General features: G+C 36.0%; 1 protein-coding gene across 1 annotated transcript; it reads left to right on the forward strand.

Annotated features, from left to right (window-relative positions):
- The first annotated feature begins 5,957 nt into the window (after positions 1–5,957).
- On the forward strand, positions 5,958–6,855 carry LOC145051776 (putative E3 ubiquitin-protein ligase ATL44). Its single transcript, XM_078999593.1, has one exon. It carries the CDS (start codon positions 6,002–6,004, stop codon positions 6,509–6,511), a length of 510 nt encoding a protein of 169 aa, XP_078855719.1. The 5' UTR covers positions 5,958–6,001; the 3' UTR covers positions 6,512–6,855.
- Positions 6,856–15,147: the final 8,292 nt, after the last annotated feature.

Genomic DNA, 15,147 nt, shown 5'->3' on the forward strand with positions numbered 1-15,147 from the left:
GGTGGAGACTGCTACAAGAGGCAACCCTATGAGTTAATTTCCTTAAATTGGCAACAACCTCGAGATTAGGGATTTAGGCCCAAAACGGCTGTCACATCGTAACCAACATAACGTTACGCCGTGGCCAGTTGTGGATGCATGTTTTTCATTAATCTAGTTCCATGTCGTGGCACTCCAATGCCACACTGTGGCCAAGCCAATTAAACAAAATAAATAGTTAAAACTTCGAAACAAATACCTAGAACAAAGATGTTACATGCCAAGGTAAATCGATCAAGATAACCATGATTTTTGGAACAAGATCACATTGTCTCAAATATTAGAAAAAGCAACACGAAATCAAATGAGAAACACAAACCATTTTGACAATCATCGAAAACATGATGATTCCATTTTGCTTAATTTTTAATATCACCCCACTGTATTTCATCGGGGTAGTTGCACCAACAATGAAACCAGAAAGTTGGGCATATAGATATTTACATTTTTTGAATCTTACAACTACTTTTGTTGGCTTAGTTTTTTCCTTCATGACCAAAAAAATAATTCATTTAATCACTTATTGGATCCTGGTTTTGAAGGTTTACGTGAAAAAAAAAACAACGCAGAAATCAAATGCATAAGATTTAAAAAAAATTACTTCAAATTAATAAGCTTTCAATTAGGGCTGACAATTTTCGAAACGACACGCAACACGACCCGCGACACGACACGAAATAAATGGGTTTGGGTTGACTTTTTCAACCCACCAACCCGTTAACCCGCCAACCCACCAACCTGTTTATTAAACGGGTCATATGTGGGTTTCTCAAAAAATAAACGGGTTGACCCGCCAACCCGTTTATATTGTTAATAAAAAAAATTATTTTATTTTTAAATGTATTTATGTATCAAGTATTAATATTTAATAAGTATTACATACTATATACCATTTATTCATAGACCATTTGACTGTTTTGATATTATGACTCGCAGTGGATGGTCTAATGTCATAAGTCGTAACCTATAAGGCTAAGTCTGTAACATGTTTCTATGAATGTTTTTAATTTTCATTTGGATGTTTAAGACTTAAATATCGAAAATTCGGACCCATGAACCCAAAGCTGACCCACGAACACGCTAACTTGTGAACCGGTATAAATAAATGGGTTGGTGGGTAATATATGGGTTTATGTTCCAAACCTACCAACCCGTGACCTGTATATTTAAATAGGTCGTGTTTGGGTTGACATATTTTGACCTGCCAACCCGCCAACCCGCGACACGCCAACCTAAACACGACACGATTGCCAGGCCTACTTTCAGTATATGTAATCGAATAATGATTTACTAATTAGCTTGTTTGTTCTTTCCTTTACTTGTGAGGAACAAAATAAATTCATCAAAAAACCAATCGGTTCAAAGAATGATTTTGTAGCAACTTGTCTTGGTTCGTTGGTTTGCTCCTAGAAATAGAGTTCATTATTGTACTTATATATATATATATATATATATATATATATATATATATATATATATATATATATATATATATATATATATTCTTAAACATATTGCTCATTTCTTGAAATTTAAGAGATATAACTATTTGAACATCATGTACAATCATATTAAGCATACAATCTAAACGTAAAAATGCATGCCTAAATGCATCTTACGCATTACCAAAAGATATTGAAAACCCTAATCTCATCTACACACCACCGTCTGCCGTCACACCACATCTCTTCCGTCTCACCTCGCTCTCTTCGGTCTCCGGCAACCCTCTGTTACCACCAACTTCTTGATGCCGCCCATACAAACTAGAAGTGTCTCACCATCCATCATTTCCCTATTAATCCTCACGTGGTCACCCAAATAGATGGTCGATGCCTTGGAAATTCACCTCTACCTAACCTGCGTCTACCGCCCCCTTTGTTCCAAACTCCATTATCTCCTCTTTCTCATCAGCCACTGGGAACCTAAACACACAAAAAAACATCACGATAGATTTTTTACCTTTCGTCGATACCTGAAACCCTAATGCTAAGTCGCCTCTACCACTGCCACCTGACACCGAAAATATGGCACACCATTCAATCCCCAAATCACGAACCAACAGTGCACCACCACCTATTTTTTGTTTCTCGCACCACTAACCGCTCCACCCATCCTTCGCCCCCATAAACCCGTGATAATCCATCTCTATCTCTATCTTTCTATAAACCCTTAATCTAAATACATACCACCACTCATCATCATTAACAACACCATCGCTCTCACCTCTACAAACAATCTCTAACTAATCGTTGACATTGACAAAGACCCTGTTAATCCCTTTACGAAAAAGGAAATATGTTTCTTCTATATTTGATTTATTTTCTCTAAATGTATATCTGGTATGCCATTTTGGTTTCTGAAAAATAGCTCTTAATGATCGTTAAATTGGAATAAATTGTTCTACACATTCTTCCCCATGGTTATTTGCTTATCCGATATATCAGGTGAGAAGGGAAGGAGGATAGGAGAGTTGAAAATAGCTCTTAATGATTGTTAATTTGGAATAAATTGTTCTATACATTCTTCCCCATAGTTATTTGCTTATTGGATCTGTAGGTGAGAAGGGAAGGAGGATGAGAGAGTTGAGAAGGATAAAAAAAAGTAATTTTGTTGAGAAGGATGGGACTAGACATGGATTTATCAGGGAGCACAAGTGATTATCTTTGTTGTTAAGATGAATGTATTGCACCACCAACATCCACGAGCAAGTTCTCAAACACCAAGTCAAAGGTTAACCGAGCTCATTAAATTTTAACAATTAGATATTTGCAATTCTTAAACAACATACAATCAACCACTTATTCCAACGAAAAATGACATAAAAGGAGTAACTGGAACTTTACCTATGAAATGATGTCGTTTTGGTAACTTATTCATGATCTTTAAAACATGATAACTATTATTCTACCCCAACTAAATAGATTTTTTTCTACATAAACTAACATTTCCTTGAGTTGACCATGTTTTTGTTTGTTGTTATTTTTGTTTTTACCTGTTAATAGACTATACGTGTGTGTTTGTGCTTACGGATCATTTTCTTGTTTTTGCACCAGGTTAGGAGTTTTTATTCACTTCATGGGCAAATTTGGTAATTTATATACCAGAGTGGCTAAGAAGGACAATATGGTTAAATTGAACATCGAGATCATAGGTATACTCTGCAGTCTTTACCCATAAACTTCTTGCTTCTGTAATATAATTTGATCCTTAATTCACATAAGCTTAAACATAATTCTATGATAATATATGTAAAGACAAATCTTAGATAAAGTTGAGATGTGCGAGTTACTGTTCGACCATGTTGGCCACTGTTGCTGTTGGGGAAGTCAGCATACTCAAACATGGAAGATCCATTGTGTTGAAGACTGAAATGTGTATGTTGGTACCCTTGAAACTTTTGTGGAAGAAAGAGAAGTCGTCAATGAAACGTGTCCATATTGTGGTGGTAGCAACAACAAAATTGATGGAAAAGCTTCATTTGGTTGATCTTGTTGGTTCAGAAATGGCAAAAAAAAGAGGGGTTGATGGGATGCTTTTTGGAAAGGTATGATGACATTTAACAAATTGAGCATAAGATATAAACCTTTGTTTTTTTTTTTCTGTTATAATGTGTTCTACCATGTCTGTTTTCTCTATTTTCAGGGAAGAGTTGTCATCAATGGGAAAACTGTTATTGCAATGGTAGAAAGTGACTTTTTGTGTTGATAATTTAACATGGACTGTCCTGTCTAAGAATTGTAATTATATGATTACATGTAATTTTTGATGTTACAAGAATGAGTAAAAGTAAACAAGTTTTGGATTTATCATATTGTAGATACTTTTAATACAAGACAAAATACATATTTAGTAGGTATAAAATGCTACAAAAGTATGAATAAAATAGACGGGTAAAGAGCTTGAATTGCAACCACAAAAAATTTACAACTCTTAGTATACGGTGTGCATATAATCACACATTCTTGGATATTATTAGGCATCATAGCTACATCTTCTGTTCATATTGGTTCAGACAATACATATGCATCTTCTACTTTAAAGAGGTTGTTCATAGAACTGCTCAATATTCCTTTGCTGGAAACAAAACCATTGAAGGATTTGATGGAAAAGATGCAAATAAAACATGGTTAGAAATCAACACAGTGTAAGATCTTCTTCCACTAATATTTTTGTCGACACTGTAGTCATTTTCTTTGTTTTGATTACTTTATTAACTAAATTTATTGTGAAGGAATACAATATCTATTAAGCAATTCCATGATGTCAGTCTTTGACTAGTCCAGACTATGAGGTGATGGATACACTACATTTTTTCTTGGTTGGATCAATCCTTGTGATCAATGGTCTTTGGCTCGGAGGTTACTCAACATGCTTAATATGTCTTTTATTACAATTATGGAACTGGACAAGTGAAATGCCTCCGATATGATTTGGAATGGAGGTTTAGTATGTTTATGGACGATTATACCCTTATAACTCAAGTTTTCCTCCTTTTTTAGTCAAGGCCTATCAGTACTCAAGTTTTTCCCTACTTATGCACTTTGGTGTCTTGCTGGAGCTGGAATATTGATTTGTTCGGTACCTTATGGATTATATAATTGTCACATATTTTAAGATCTTTGTTGTCCCTTATTCTTTGTTTTGTGATTCCTGTGTTGGAGAATGTAACGTTAAGATTTATGGTGGTCTATTGAAAGTTGTCTTACAATATGAATGGTATGATATGGGTAATTGTGTTGCAGTTAGACGATTTTACCTCTAAATCCCCTTTACGAGGTTCATTATTATTGGTAATGTTTTATTTTATTTCCCTGTAATTTTTTTTGTTTTGTTTTAATGGAGGAGTCTTCTTGAATTTTATTTATTGTAGGATTCATCACATATTATGTTTTAATAAAATGATTTACTATAAATAGAGATATTTGATATTTGTTGAATGCTAGAAATGAAAAACATTAAATTAGTTCCTAAATGATTAAGTAGTGGTTGTTATCATATAAAATATGGTTTTTGTATACTTGAACATAGTCCATCACGTACATATTTCTTTAAAATATTTTTTTGTAATTCCCAAATATATTCAGAGTTCTAAATAACGTTAGACGTGATTTAGCGGCAAAATCAACCCTCAAGTTTTTACGAGACGTGGTGAGCCATGTCATTTATAAGGCGTGACTTAAAGCGATAATTTTATATATAATTGATATTTTTATATATATTTTGTACTATTATTCATAAGTATATACGCATAACCATGACTATGACAAACTTTTTAAAACCTTGAATATATCGATATAAAAATTACTATGTATTTCCTTTTCAAATATTAAGCTTATCTTATATTAATTAAAATTTGAAATCAATTTCTTTTCTTTGAATATATGCATGTTAACCAAAACCACTTGGTGTGTGCTTAACCACTCCTAGCGACATCAATCATAAGAAACCCAAACCTACCCTCCCAATTTTCACCAATGGTTGTTGAACTACACCCCCGAAACCCTAACCGATTCACTTACTTGCAGGAAATTATATTTGATAGTATATTTAAACTTAGTTAAATGTTATTATTTTTAAATTATACATGAAAGATTTAGTATCTGTTTAGACCATGTGGATGAACAATACTGCATTACAAAATTAACGGATACTAATTAAAGTCTTAAATCTTAATTTACAACGATCCAAAAGTGAACTTCGGAAGTTTCACGCGCCTTATTAATATTTTGACTTTAGAGGTCACTTGTTACTCTCAAATCATACAGATAAAACATTAAATAAACATGAAATGGAAACATTAAACAAATTCACAAAGGATTAAATGAATTAGTTATTATTAGGTAACCAAAACCTTCGTCATCATCTCCTTATATACATACATATATACAGAACACCATCTTCAAGCTTATAAACCTATTTCTCTCCCTCTCTAACCAGATTTAAAAAACTGATAATAATAATCATGGTTTGGTCAAATCGCCGCCTTCTTTTGACAGAGACCCCACTGATCAGTGGAGACGATACAGATGATTCTTCCCACTCAGAGGAAACAAATTTCGATTCAGACATGGTAGTCATGCTGGTCGCCTTGTTATGTGCGCTAGTGGCTGCACTCCTATTAAATTCAGTAGTACATCTATATCTTCGACGTAGACGTGAGTCCATAGAGGCGGCAACAAATTTACAAACTTCTGGGCTTGCAAAACAAGCAATAAAGAAAATTCCGGTGGCAAGGTTCAGGAAGCGAAGAGGTGGTTCAGCCACTGAATGCTCGATTTGTCTTGGAGATTTTGTAAATGGAGAGAAGGTGAGAGTGTTGCCGGAATGTAACCATGAGTTTCATGTCAAGTGTGTAGATAAGTGGCTAAACGAACATGCATCATGCCCAAACTGTAGGCGGTCTCTTATTCCACTTAAGGTTGTTGATGGCGTAGACCAGGCACCCGTTAGGGCTGAGCAAGGTGGCATGTAGGCATGGTTTTTGAAGTTTGATCAAGGAAACTCCGAGATCTTTGGTTAGGTGTATTTCAAGTGAAAACATTTGTAAATATAGCTTGCAATATAGACCAACCAATTCAACTTCCAAAGCAAACTTAAGTAACTTGTATTTGATCACTACTTTTATAGAACAGTTTTTCCAAATCAAACCTAATTTTAATGCAGGACTTAGAGTCTTTGTCCTCTTAAATTGGAGGACAGGGTTCTAATCTTATGTTCCATGTAGGTGAATCTTAATATCTTGATGATATTAACTTTTAACTACTAACTACTGTTAAAAAAATAAATATAAATAAACTTATTATTTTGGTGTTTTAATTTGTTTAAATCTAATTTCTTTTCTCCAAAATTTCTCATATTTTTACCAACTTTTTCGTTTTTTGGCTTATTTATCTGGTTTGCAGGTAATTCAAAACACATCTCGTATGATCTAGTTTATATTAATAAATCATCATTTAAAAGGTTTTGAAAAACCATTTACGTCATTCACAGTAAATCCCAAGCTTTTTAACAAGCAAAATAGGTTGTTAACTGTCCATACGAGGGATATAGTAATAAACAAAAGAGATTAACTACAATATACAAAGCCTGTCCTATTTCAAAGATGCATGGTCTACTAAAAGTCATGCCAATTTCATTGTCAAAAATAAGCACTACAAGACTCCTTTTAACATTTGAGAAGCCTAAATAGTAATAATGTGGTCAGATATTATAAGAGTAATACATAAATAACAGACACAAGATTTATATGTAAAGTAATAACCCCAAATTTAATTCAAAACTTCTTTAAAATTGAAAAAACTCCATTTTGGCAAAAAAAAAAAATGCGAAAGGTAAACACAATATTATAACATGATAGACATCACGAAAAGCATCATAGAGACACCATTGTATAACTATGCAATGTATGATATGTAATTAGAACCCAAACCCCTGAATCCTTTAAGCTTACAAAGTCAACGTACATTGTCTCTTAAGAGACTCCTAAGCAGGGCCGGCCCAATGGTATTTCATGCCCTGGCGAAAAAATATAATAATGCCCTATTTTTAGAGGGTTATCAAATTTAAATCTTTACAAGAAAAATAATTTAAAAGGCATCAATATAACACAGCCTTTTTGTGACAACCCAAGTAAGTTGTTCCGTTACATTTCCCTGTTACCGTTAACGGAATATTCCAGTTTATAAAAGTTCCGTTAATTAGAGGTCGTCAATTTAATAAACATCCCAAATGTTTCATTTATTTATGTCGTTAAGTCGTGATATACTTATAATAAAAACTTGTATTACACATTTCCATTTAGTTGGAAAAGTTAGTTTTTATTATTACGACCACTAAATCGGGTGCGACCAAAAGCCCCGTATAACGATAGTATCGGGTAGAATTCCATTGAGCTCCAACTCCCACCCATATATAAGGGGGAGTAAACTCCATTTGGAGACTTTTTTACCCTCTCTCTCTATACTCTCTCTCTAGACTCGTTTTCGCCCCGAATCCGCAACCAAACGCTTCCAAATCGTAAGTCCGCTTACCCTAGCTTATTCTAAACATTATGATTTGTGTTTATAGCCCAAAAATCGGACTTAGAAGCTATGGAAGAGGATTTTACGGCCTAAGCTCCTCCTTAGGCCGTAAACACCTTAAATGAGGCCAAAAAGACCCTAAATTGTCCCTAAAAGCTTGGAAATAAATTGAGGATTTAGCCTAGGAGTGTTTGATCAATTAAAACAATCAATATAGGGCATAAAAGAGAGTTTACGGCCCAAGCACATGCTTAGGCCGTAAACCCCTCTAAACCATGCCAAAATGCCCCAAAAACACTCCCAAACCACCCTTAGGCTTAAGACATAATTAAGGGACTTGCTAATTCGGGTTTAGATCATTTAAACTCAATAAAATGAAGGGGTAAAGGGAGTTTACGGCCCAGACATGTGTCAAGGCCGTAAACACCCCTAAACATGCCCAAATGATAGTTTTAATTCCCCCAAATGGCCTCACACTTCATTATAAATTACTAGCAAGGTATTAGGGGCTTGAAACTTCAATAAACTCAAAGAATGAGAGTTTACGGCCGTAAACTTTCTTAGGAGTTGTCCTTGGGCCGTAAACTCCCTGATGAAGCCCTTAAAGACCTTAAACTCACTCATGCCTTTTGGTTTTGGACTTAGAAAAATTCCACTAACAAGATAGAGCCTTAAAACACCAAAAGAAAGTGTGTATAGGAGCTTACGGCCGTAAGCTCCCTTGCTTAGGGCCGTAAACTCCTCAAAGGGGCCATTTCATGCTTTAAACCCATTCACACATTTGATATTTGAGCCTAGCATAAATCTACAATTGATATGAGACACTTTAGCACACTAGAACCCTTCACCATGAGTTTACGGCCGTAAACTCATGGTAAGATGTCCCTGGGCCGTAAACTAAGCTTTGGGAGTTTACTCTCGGAGAGTAAACTCCATTCCTAAGCCATACACACCTTTAGACGCTACCCAGGACACCCAAACACTTATCCAAAGTGTTTTCCGCTCCTTTGAGTGTGTATACTTGTTTAATTAGTATTAAATATTCTAATTGTATGTGAACATATGTTATCATATGTTAAATAGGTCATTGAGTGTGTTCGAGTCTTTACGTGACACCGAACGCCCAAACGGCACCTTCGTCGGACCTACTTACACCAGGTGAGTTCATACCCCTGAATGAACCTTTCAATGTTTTTACATGTTTTATAGGGGGGGATACAAGTTAAACATTCCAGTTATCATATCAATCACATGTGATTGATAATCCGCATGCTCAAGGTTTTACCACTGTACACTGTTTTTACCGAGTAGGATGTTTTAAATGGTTTTCAAGAAGGTTTTCACTTGTTCAAAACTCTTACTTATACTGTTTTTATCAAAGTTCATTTCAAACTGGGTTATGAAAAGTTTCCTAGGAATTTATAAAGTTTTTCAAACTTATTTTACCAAAGAATACCAAATGTGATTTTCCCTGAGTATAAAGGTTTTTCCCAAGGCTTTCATCGAAGTTCTCTTTCACGACGTATACTTTTACTTGTTAGTTACTGCTGCTTCGCTTTTACTTATTTTATACTCCTACTTGGTAACGCTTTCACTTCTTGAAGCGCTTATACCTGTTATTGCCTCTATTTCACTTATATTGGTAGTCACTTATACCGATAGACACTCTTACTTCACCAGTTGTCGCTTCTACTTCCCTTATACTTGATAACGTTTTCACTTTGTGATACACTTATACTTGGTACACTTATACTTCGCGATTCGATTATCCCACTCTGTACACTTATACTTCACGATTCGATTATCCCACTATGTACGCTTATACTTCACGACTCGGATATTTCACTGTACGCTTATACTTCACAAGTCGGTTATTCCACACTGTACACTTATACTTTACGATATGATTCCACTTGATACACACTCAAGCGTAGTTAGATGTATGTCTGTGCTTGTATAGATGCATATAAATAATGATTGAAGGACTTAGGAAGGCTTGTCCGCCCTATTTCCTTTTCTTCGTTGAGATGTGGTCTGGTGGGATCGGATGTCCATCCGAAGGTCGTTTGATTCATTAGTTATATATTGTGTACACAAGCATAGACATATGGGTTTACTTCAGTCAGTTCAGTTATGAGTCTCTACCTCTAGTTCAGCACTTACATTAGAAACCCACTATTTGGAAGTCTCTACCCACTATTTGGGATGCATCTTCAGGACACGGCCTTCTCCATCGTCTAGTTGGTAACCAGAGTCTCCTGTAGGGAGAGCGGACATTGTGTGTATAGATCTATACGGGATTGACACCCACGCACCCAGACTGCTAGCTACAGTCCCGGCCTACCAAGCCAACGGGTGACAAATGTCATATTTTAGACGCTTGTAGGGCGTCTGGTACTCTAGTCAGTATGGTTACGAGTATCCCGGGTTACCTTATAATTCATTGGCCTTAAGGTAACGGTATTTCACCGGCAATTTACACTGTATGCTGGTAACTCAATTTCAGAGTCACATTGTTTTGACCTTGCGAGATGTATCTTTCATTTGATACTGTCTGCGGTCTGTATTCTCTGTTTTGACCTTGCAAGATGTATCTTTCATTTGATACTGTCTGTGGTCTGTATTCACTGTTTTAGACCTTACCAGTTGTACCTTTCATTTGGTACCTTCTGGGGTATGTGTCTCCATTTGTTAGACGGAACCAGGCGTATCGTTCGTTCGATACTCTCCTGGAGTCTATGATTCCTTTGCCTTAGTCAGCATTCCTCACTGCTGAGGCTTATGTATTTCCCTGACTTCTCTGGCTTTCTTTAATAATCAAATTTCGTATTTTGATAATGATAGCAATTAAGGGAAAACCACTTTTTGCCACATAACACTGACCAGTCTTGGTAGAAGGCTGCTTTATTAAAGAAAATATAGGATTTTCTGGAAAGAACTCTTATACACAGTAAACACTTAAACTACTACTTTTATTAAAGTTATTTGAATAAAAACATCACTAAATGCTTATGAACTCACCAGCATTTGTAAAAATGTTGATACTCGCTTTTCAAATAACTTGTATTCTCAGGTTAGCATTAGACAGGTTCATCCCAGGAGCTGTTGATGAAGATAGCTTAGTACCTTGCTGTACTTATTACATTTGTCTGTATTACTTTGATGTATTGTAATGTAACCATGTAAAACTATTACTATTAATGCAATGTTTTGTTGTACTTTGATTACTATAATGCATGTGTTGTGATACTTGACATGACGTCATCCACCCCAGAACGTTTCCGCCGTTCAGGTTTTGGGGTGTGACACTTTTATTTAAAAGAAGCATATTTACACAAATTAAGGTATAAAAATTTCTCTTAAATTCATGCCTCACTGCATTTTTGAAGTAAAAATGTTAACTACTCTATCATATTTGACACACGCTAAAATAACAATTAATACTAAAAATTGTCAAACCCTTCTATCCCTTTCAAATCTATGTACATTATAGATATAAATCTGACTTTGACTTTGAAACGCTTATTTCTTGCTACAATAGCAAACACAATCAACAAAATCTTATATATAAACAATCATATACAACACTACAAACTACATTGTCAAAATACAATAACTCTTCTTTACAAATAAATCATAAATACTATACCTATGAATGACTTTTAAAAAATGAAAAACGTAAATATTGAAAAGTAAAAACAAAATTAGTAATACTAAAATCAGTTAACCAACAAGAGAATAAAAACCAATTAGGAATCACAAACAACGACATAAAACTGGAATTATAATACAACTAAAAATTGATATTTACAAATTACGAAGTGGAAGATTATGGAATTTTTATTGCAAAAAACCAAACTGGGGGCAACTAGATTACTATTTGGAGATGAATGTTAAAAAAAAGTTGAACAAAAAAGGACACATGAGCAAATAGTCATAGAATAATACATACAAATCCATCTACTTCTCTTGGCTGCTGCATTCGGATATTCAAACTAACCAGAAGTTCAAAACAACAAAAATCATAGAAATGGAACAAAAAATTTCAGAAAAGAACTCTAGAAATTTATACATAAAACCACAAAATCATGCCTCATTTAACTCCTGATTATGTACTCAAATAGGAGAATCGGAACTATGAACTATCAAAAGTCAGCACAGATTCAAGGAATCACAAATCGGAACTGTAATCAGTGAACTCCTGATTTTTGAAATCAAAACAAAAAATATGAGAATAGTGACAAAATCGAGAATCAGAAAAAGGATAATAGAACAAATAAATGTCTGCTTAACTAAACGCTTTGAGCAGATGTACCCAAAGTCTCCAGCTTTGGACAATCAAACTCCAAACTGAATCAAAATAGTATTAAAAAAAAAATAAAAATCAGAAGTACGGAATTAACAATCTTGGTTCGAACTCCAATTCATACAAATCGCCAAATCTGGAATCAAGAGAACAGAATAAATAGAAGATAGATTTGGAAAACAGGATTCATCGATTTAGAGAAGCAGTCGATTCCTCGATCTTCTATAGAGTAGGTTTTTCTAGGCATCGATTACATCTCTCAGTCTTGGTAGCTTTAATTATATCAATTCTTGACGCCCATTGCGCCTTACGTCCAACTGTTCGATGACTGTGTAATATGTCGACAAATACTCACAGAAATCGGTAACCTTCATATGGGCTAAATTATTTGGGTCAACTCTATATAGTATCACTTATTGGATTAAAATGATGCCCTCTAAAATTTGTTGCCTTGGGCCTAAGGCCATTTCACCCATGTATTGGGTCGGGCCTGCTCCTAAGGTACAAGATATGTCCTAATGGAATTACCAAATGTCAATCCCCAATAGAGTATGTTGGTCAAGGATTGACCTGGTAATTAGCAAAAATAAAAATGTGGGCAGTCATGACCGTTAGAAAATGAACTGACCCTAGTATTTCTCTTTTCTGTTAAATCTAGTAGTATAAATAGACTAGTTCAGTGATCACAATTCATCAGTCGAAATTTCATTTGTAAAGCAACTCAATCATTAGGTTGCTAGTAAGTTTCATTCAATAACAAAAGTATTCGGCTGCCAATTCCAATTTTACCCCTGTTCTTGTTTATTGTTATGTTGAACAGAACAAGCACAAAAGCGCTCAAAGACGTAACCCCATACGAATCACTGAAAGCTTCTAAACCCTCAATCGCACACTTGAAGATCTTCGGTTGCGTGGGATTTGTGAAGAAATTGCAAGGCCTGAGCAAACTAACTAATCGAGGCGAGCCAATGGTGTACCTGGGAACAGAAGAAGGAACAAAAGGGTACCGTATGTTTAACCCCATCAGTCGACGGATAGTGATAACTCGAGACGTGATCTTTGATGAAGGAAGGCCTTGGGCTTGGAATAATGAAACAACGGGGGAGCCACTTTCAAAGCCCTATTGGACCAATGTTATTGTCCATGAGGGAGCCCAATCCCAGCCGGCCCAAGATCTTGATCAGTCAATTAACAGTAACGAAGACCCTGTGACGTCGTTAAACGATCTCTACGGAGACATTGGATTGGATGACTCACGACTTGAAGACTCGACACAGTCGTATGTACCTGGTACCAACTCAATACCTCCCAGTCGAGTATCGACGATCCAATCAAGAAGCGGGTTTGTAGCTTCATATGATGACACACCAACAAGGGGCTTTCGTTCAATCAACGACTTATATGAAAATACGACAAGACTGGAGGAGGAGCAGATACAGAATCTGTATGAAAGTAATCAAGAATTAATGTTGATTGATGATGAACCCACAACCTACGAAGAAGCATCAAGTGAGGAAGGGTGGAAACGAGCCATGGAAACGGAAGTGAAGTCAATTGAGAAAACAATACCTGGACTTTAACCAGGCTACCCCCAAATCGCAAGGCGATAGGGGTAAAGTGGGTATTTAAGGCGAAAAATAATGCAGCCGGGGAAGTAATCAAGCACAAGGCTCGTTTGGTCGCCAAGAGTTACGTTCAACAAAGGGGTGTCGACTTTGATGACGCATTTGCACCGGTGGCTAGACTGGAGACGATAAGACTGATCCTCTCGGTAGAGACGAAGGAAAATTGGCTCATACATCACCTGGATGTCAAGTCAGCATTCCTACACGGTGATCTTAAGGAGGAAGTCTACGTAAGTCAACCCATTGGATTCACAGTCAAAGGCAAGGAAGACTGGGTATATCGCCTTCACAAGGCCCTGTATGGGTTGCGACAGGCACCAAGTACATGGAATACAAAACTTGACCAGTCACTCAAGTCACTCGGATTCACCAGATGCGTTCAAGAACAGGTTGTCTACAAGGTAAAAAAACCCAACTTGACTTTCATAGTTGGAGTATATGTAGATGATCTCATAGTCACTGGGTCAAGTGAGAAGGGAATCCAAATATTCAAAGATAGAATGAAGTGTTTGTTTGATATGAGTGATCTGGGATTGTTATCATATTACCTGGGAATTGAAGTAGTACAGGGTAAGGATGGTACAATGCTCACACAGAAGGGGTATGCTAAAAGGATCTTAAAGACTTTAGGTATGGGAGGCTGCAATAGTTCCCAGTACCCAATGGAGCCAAAACTCCAGTTAACCAAAGATGAAGATGGTGAACCAATAAATGCAACAATGTACATGAGGCTTGTTGGTAGTTTGAGATACCTGGTCCACATAAGACCAGACCTCAATTATAGTGTTGGAGTAGTGAGCAAGTTTATGCAAAGTCCCAAACAAAGTCACTATGCTGCTATAAAACATATCTTAAGATATGTGAAGCGAACAACCCAGTATGGGCTAAAGTATCACAGGGGAGGCGATGGAAGACTAGTGGGATACAATGATAGTAGTTACAACAGTGATTGTGAAGATAGAAGGGGAACCACTGGAGTAGCTTTCTACTACTGAGGAAATCTCATAACATGGGCATCGCAGAAACAGAAAACAATGGCACTTAGCTAATGTGAAGCCGAGTATATGGCTGCAACTGCAGCAGCATGTCAAGGACTGTGGCTAAGAAATTTGTTCAGTGAGCTAATGGGAAGGAAAGCACAGAAGGTGAAGCTGCT

The sequence above is a fragment of the Lactuca serriola genome, chromosome 5 (genome assembly GCF_051521515.1).
Source record: "Lactuca serriola cultivar US96UC23 chromosome 5, Lser_US96UC23_V15, whole genome shotgun sequence".
Taxonomy (NCBI): domain Eukaryota; kingdom Viridiplantae; phylum Streptophyta; class Magnoliopsida; order Asterales; family Asteraceae; genus Lactuca; species Lactuca serriola.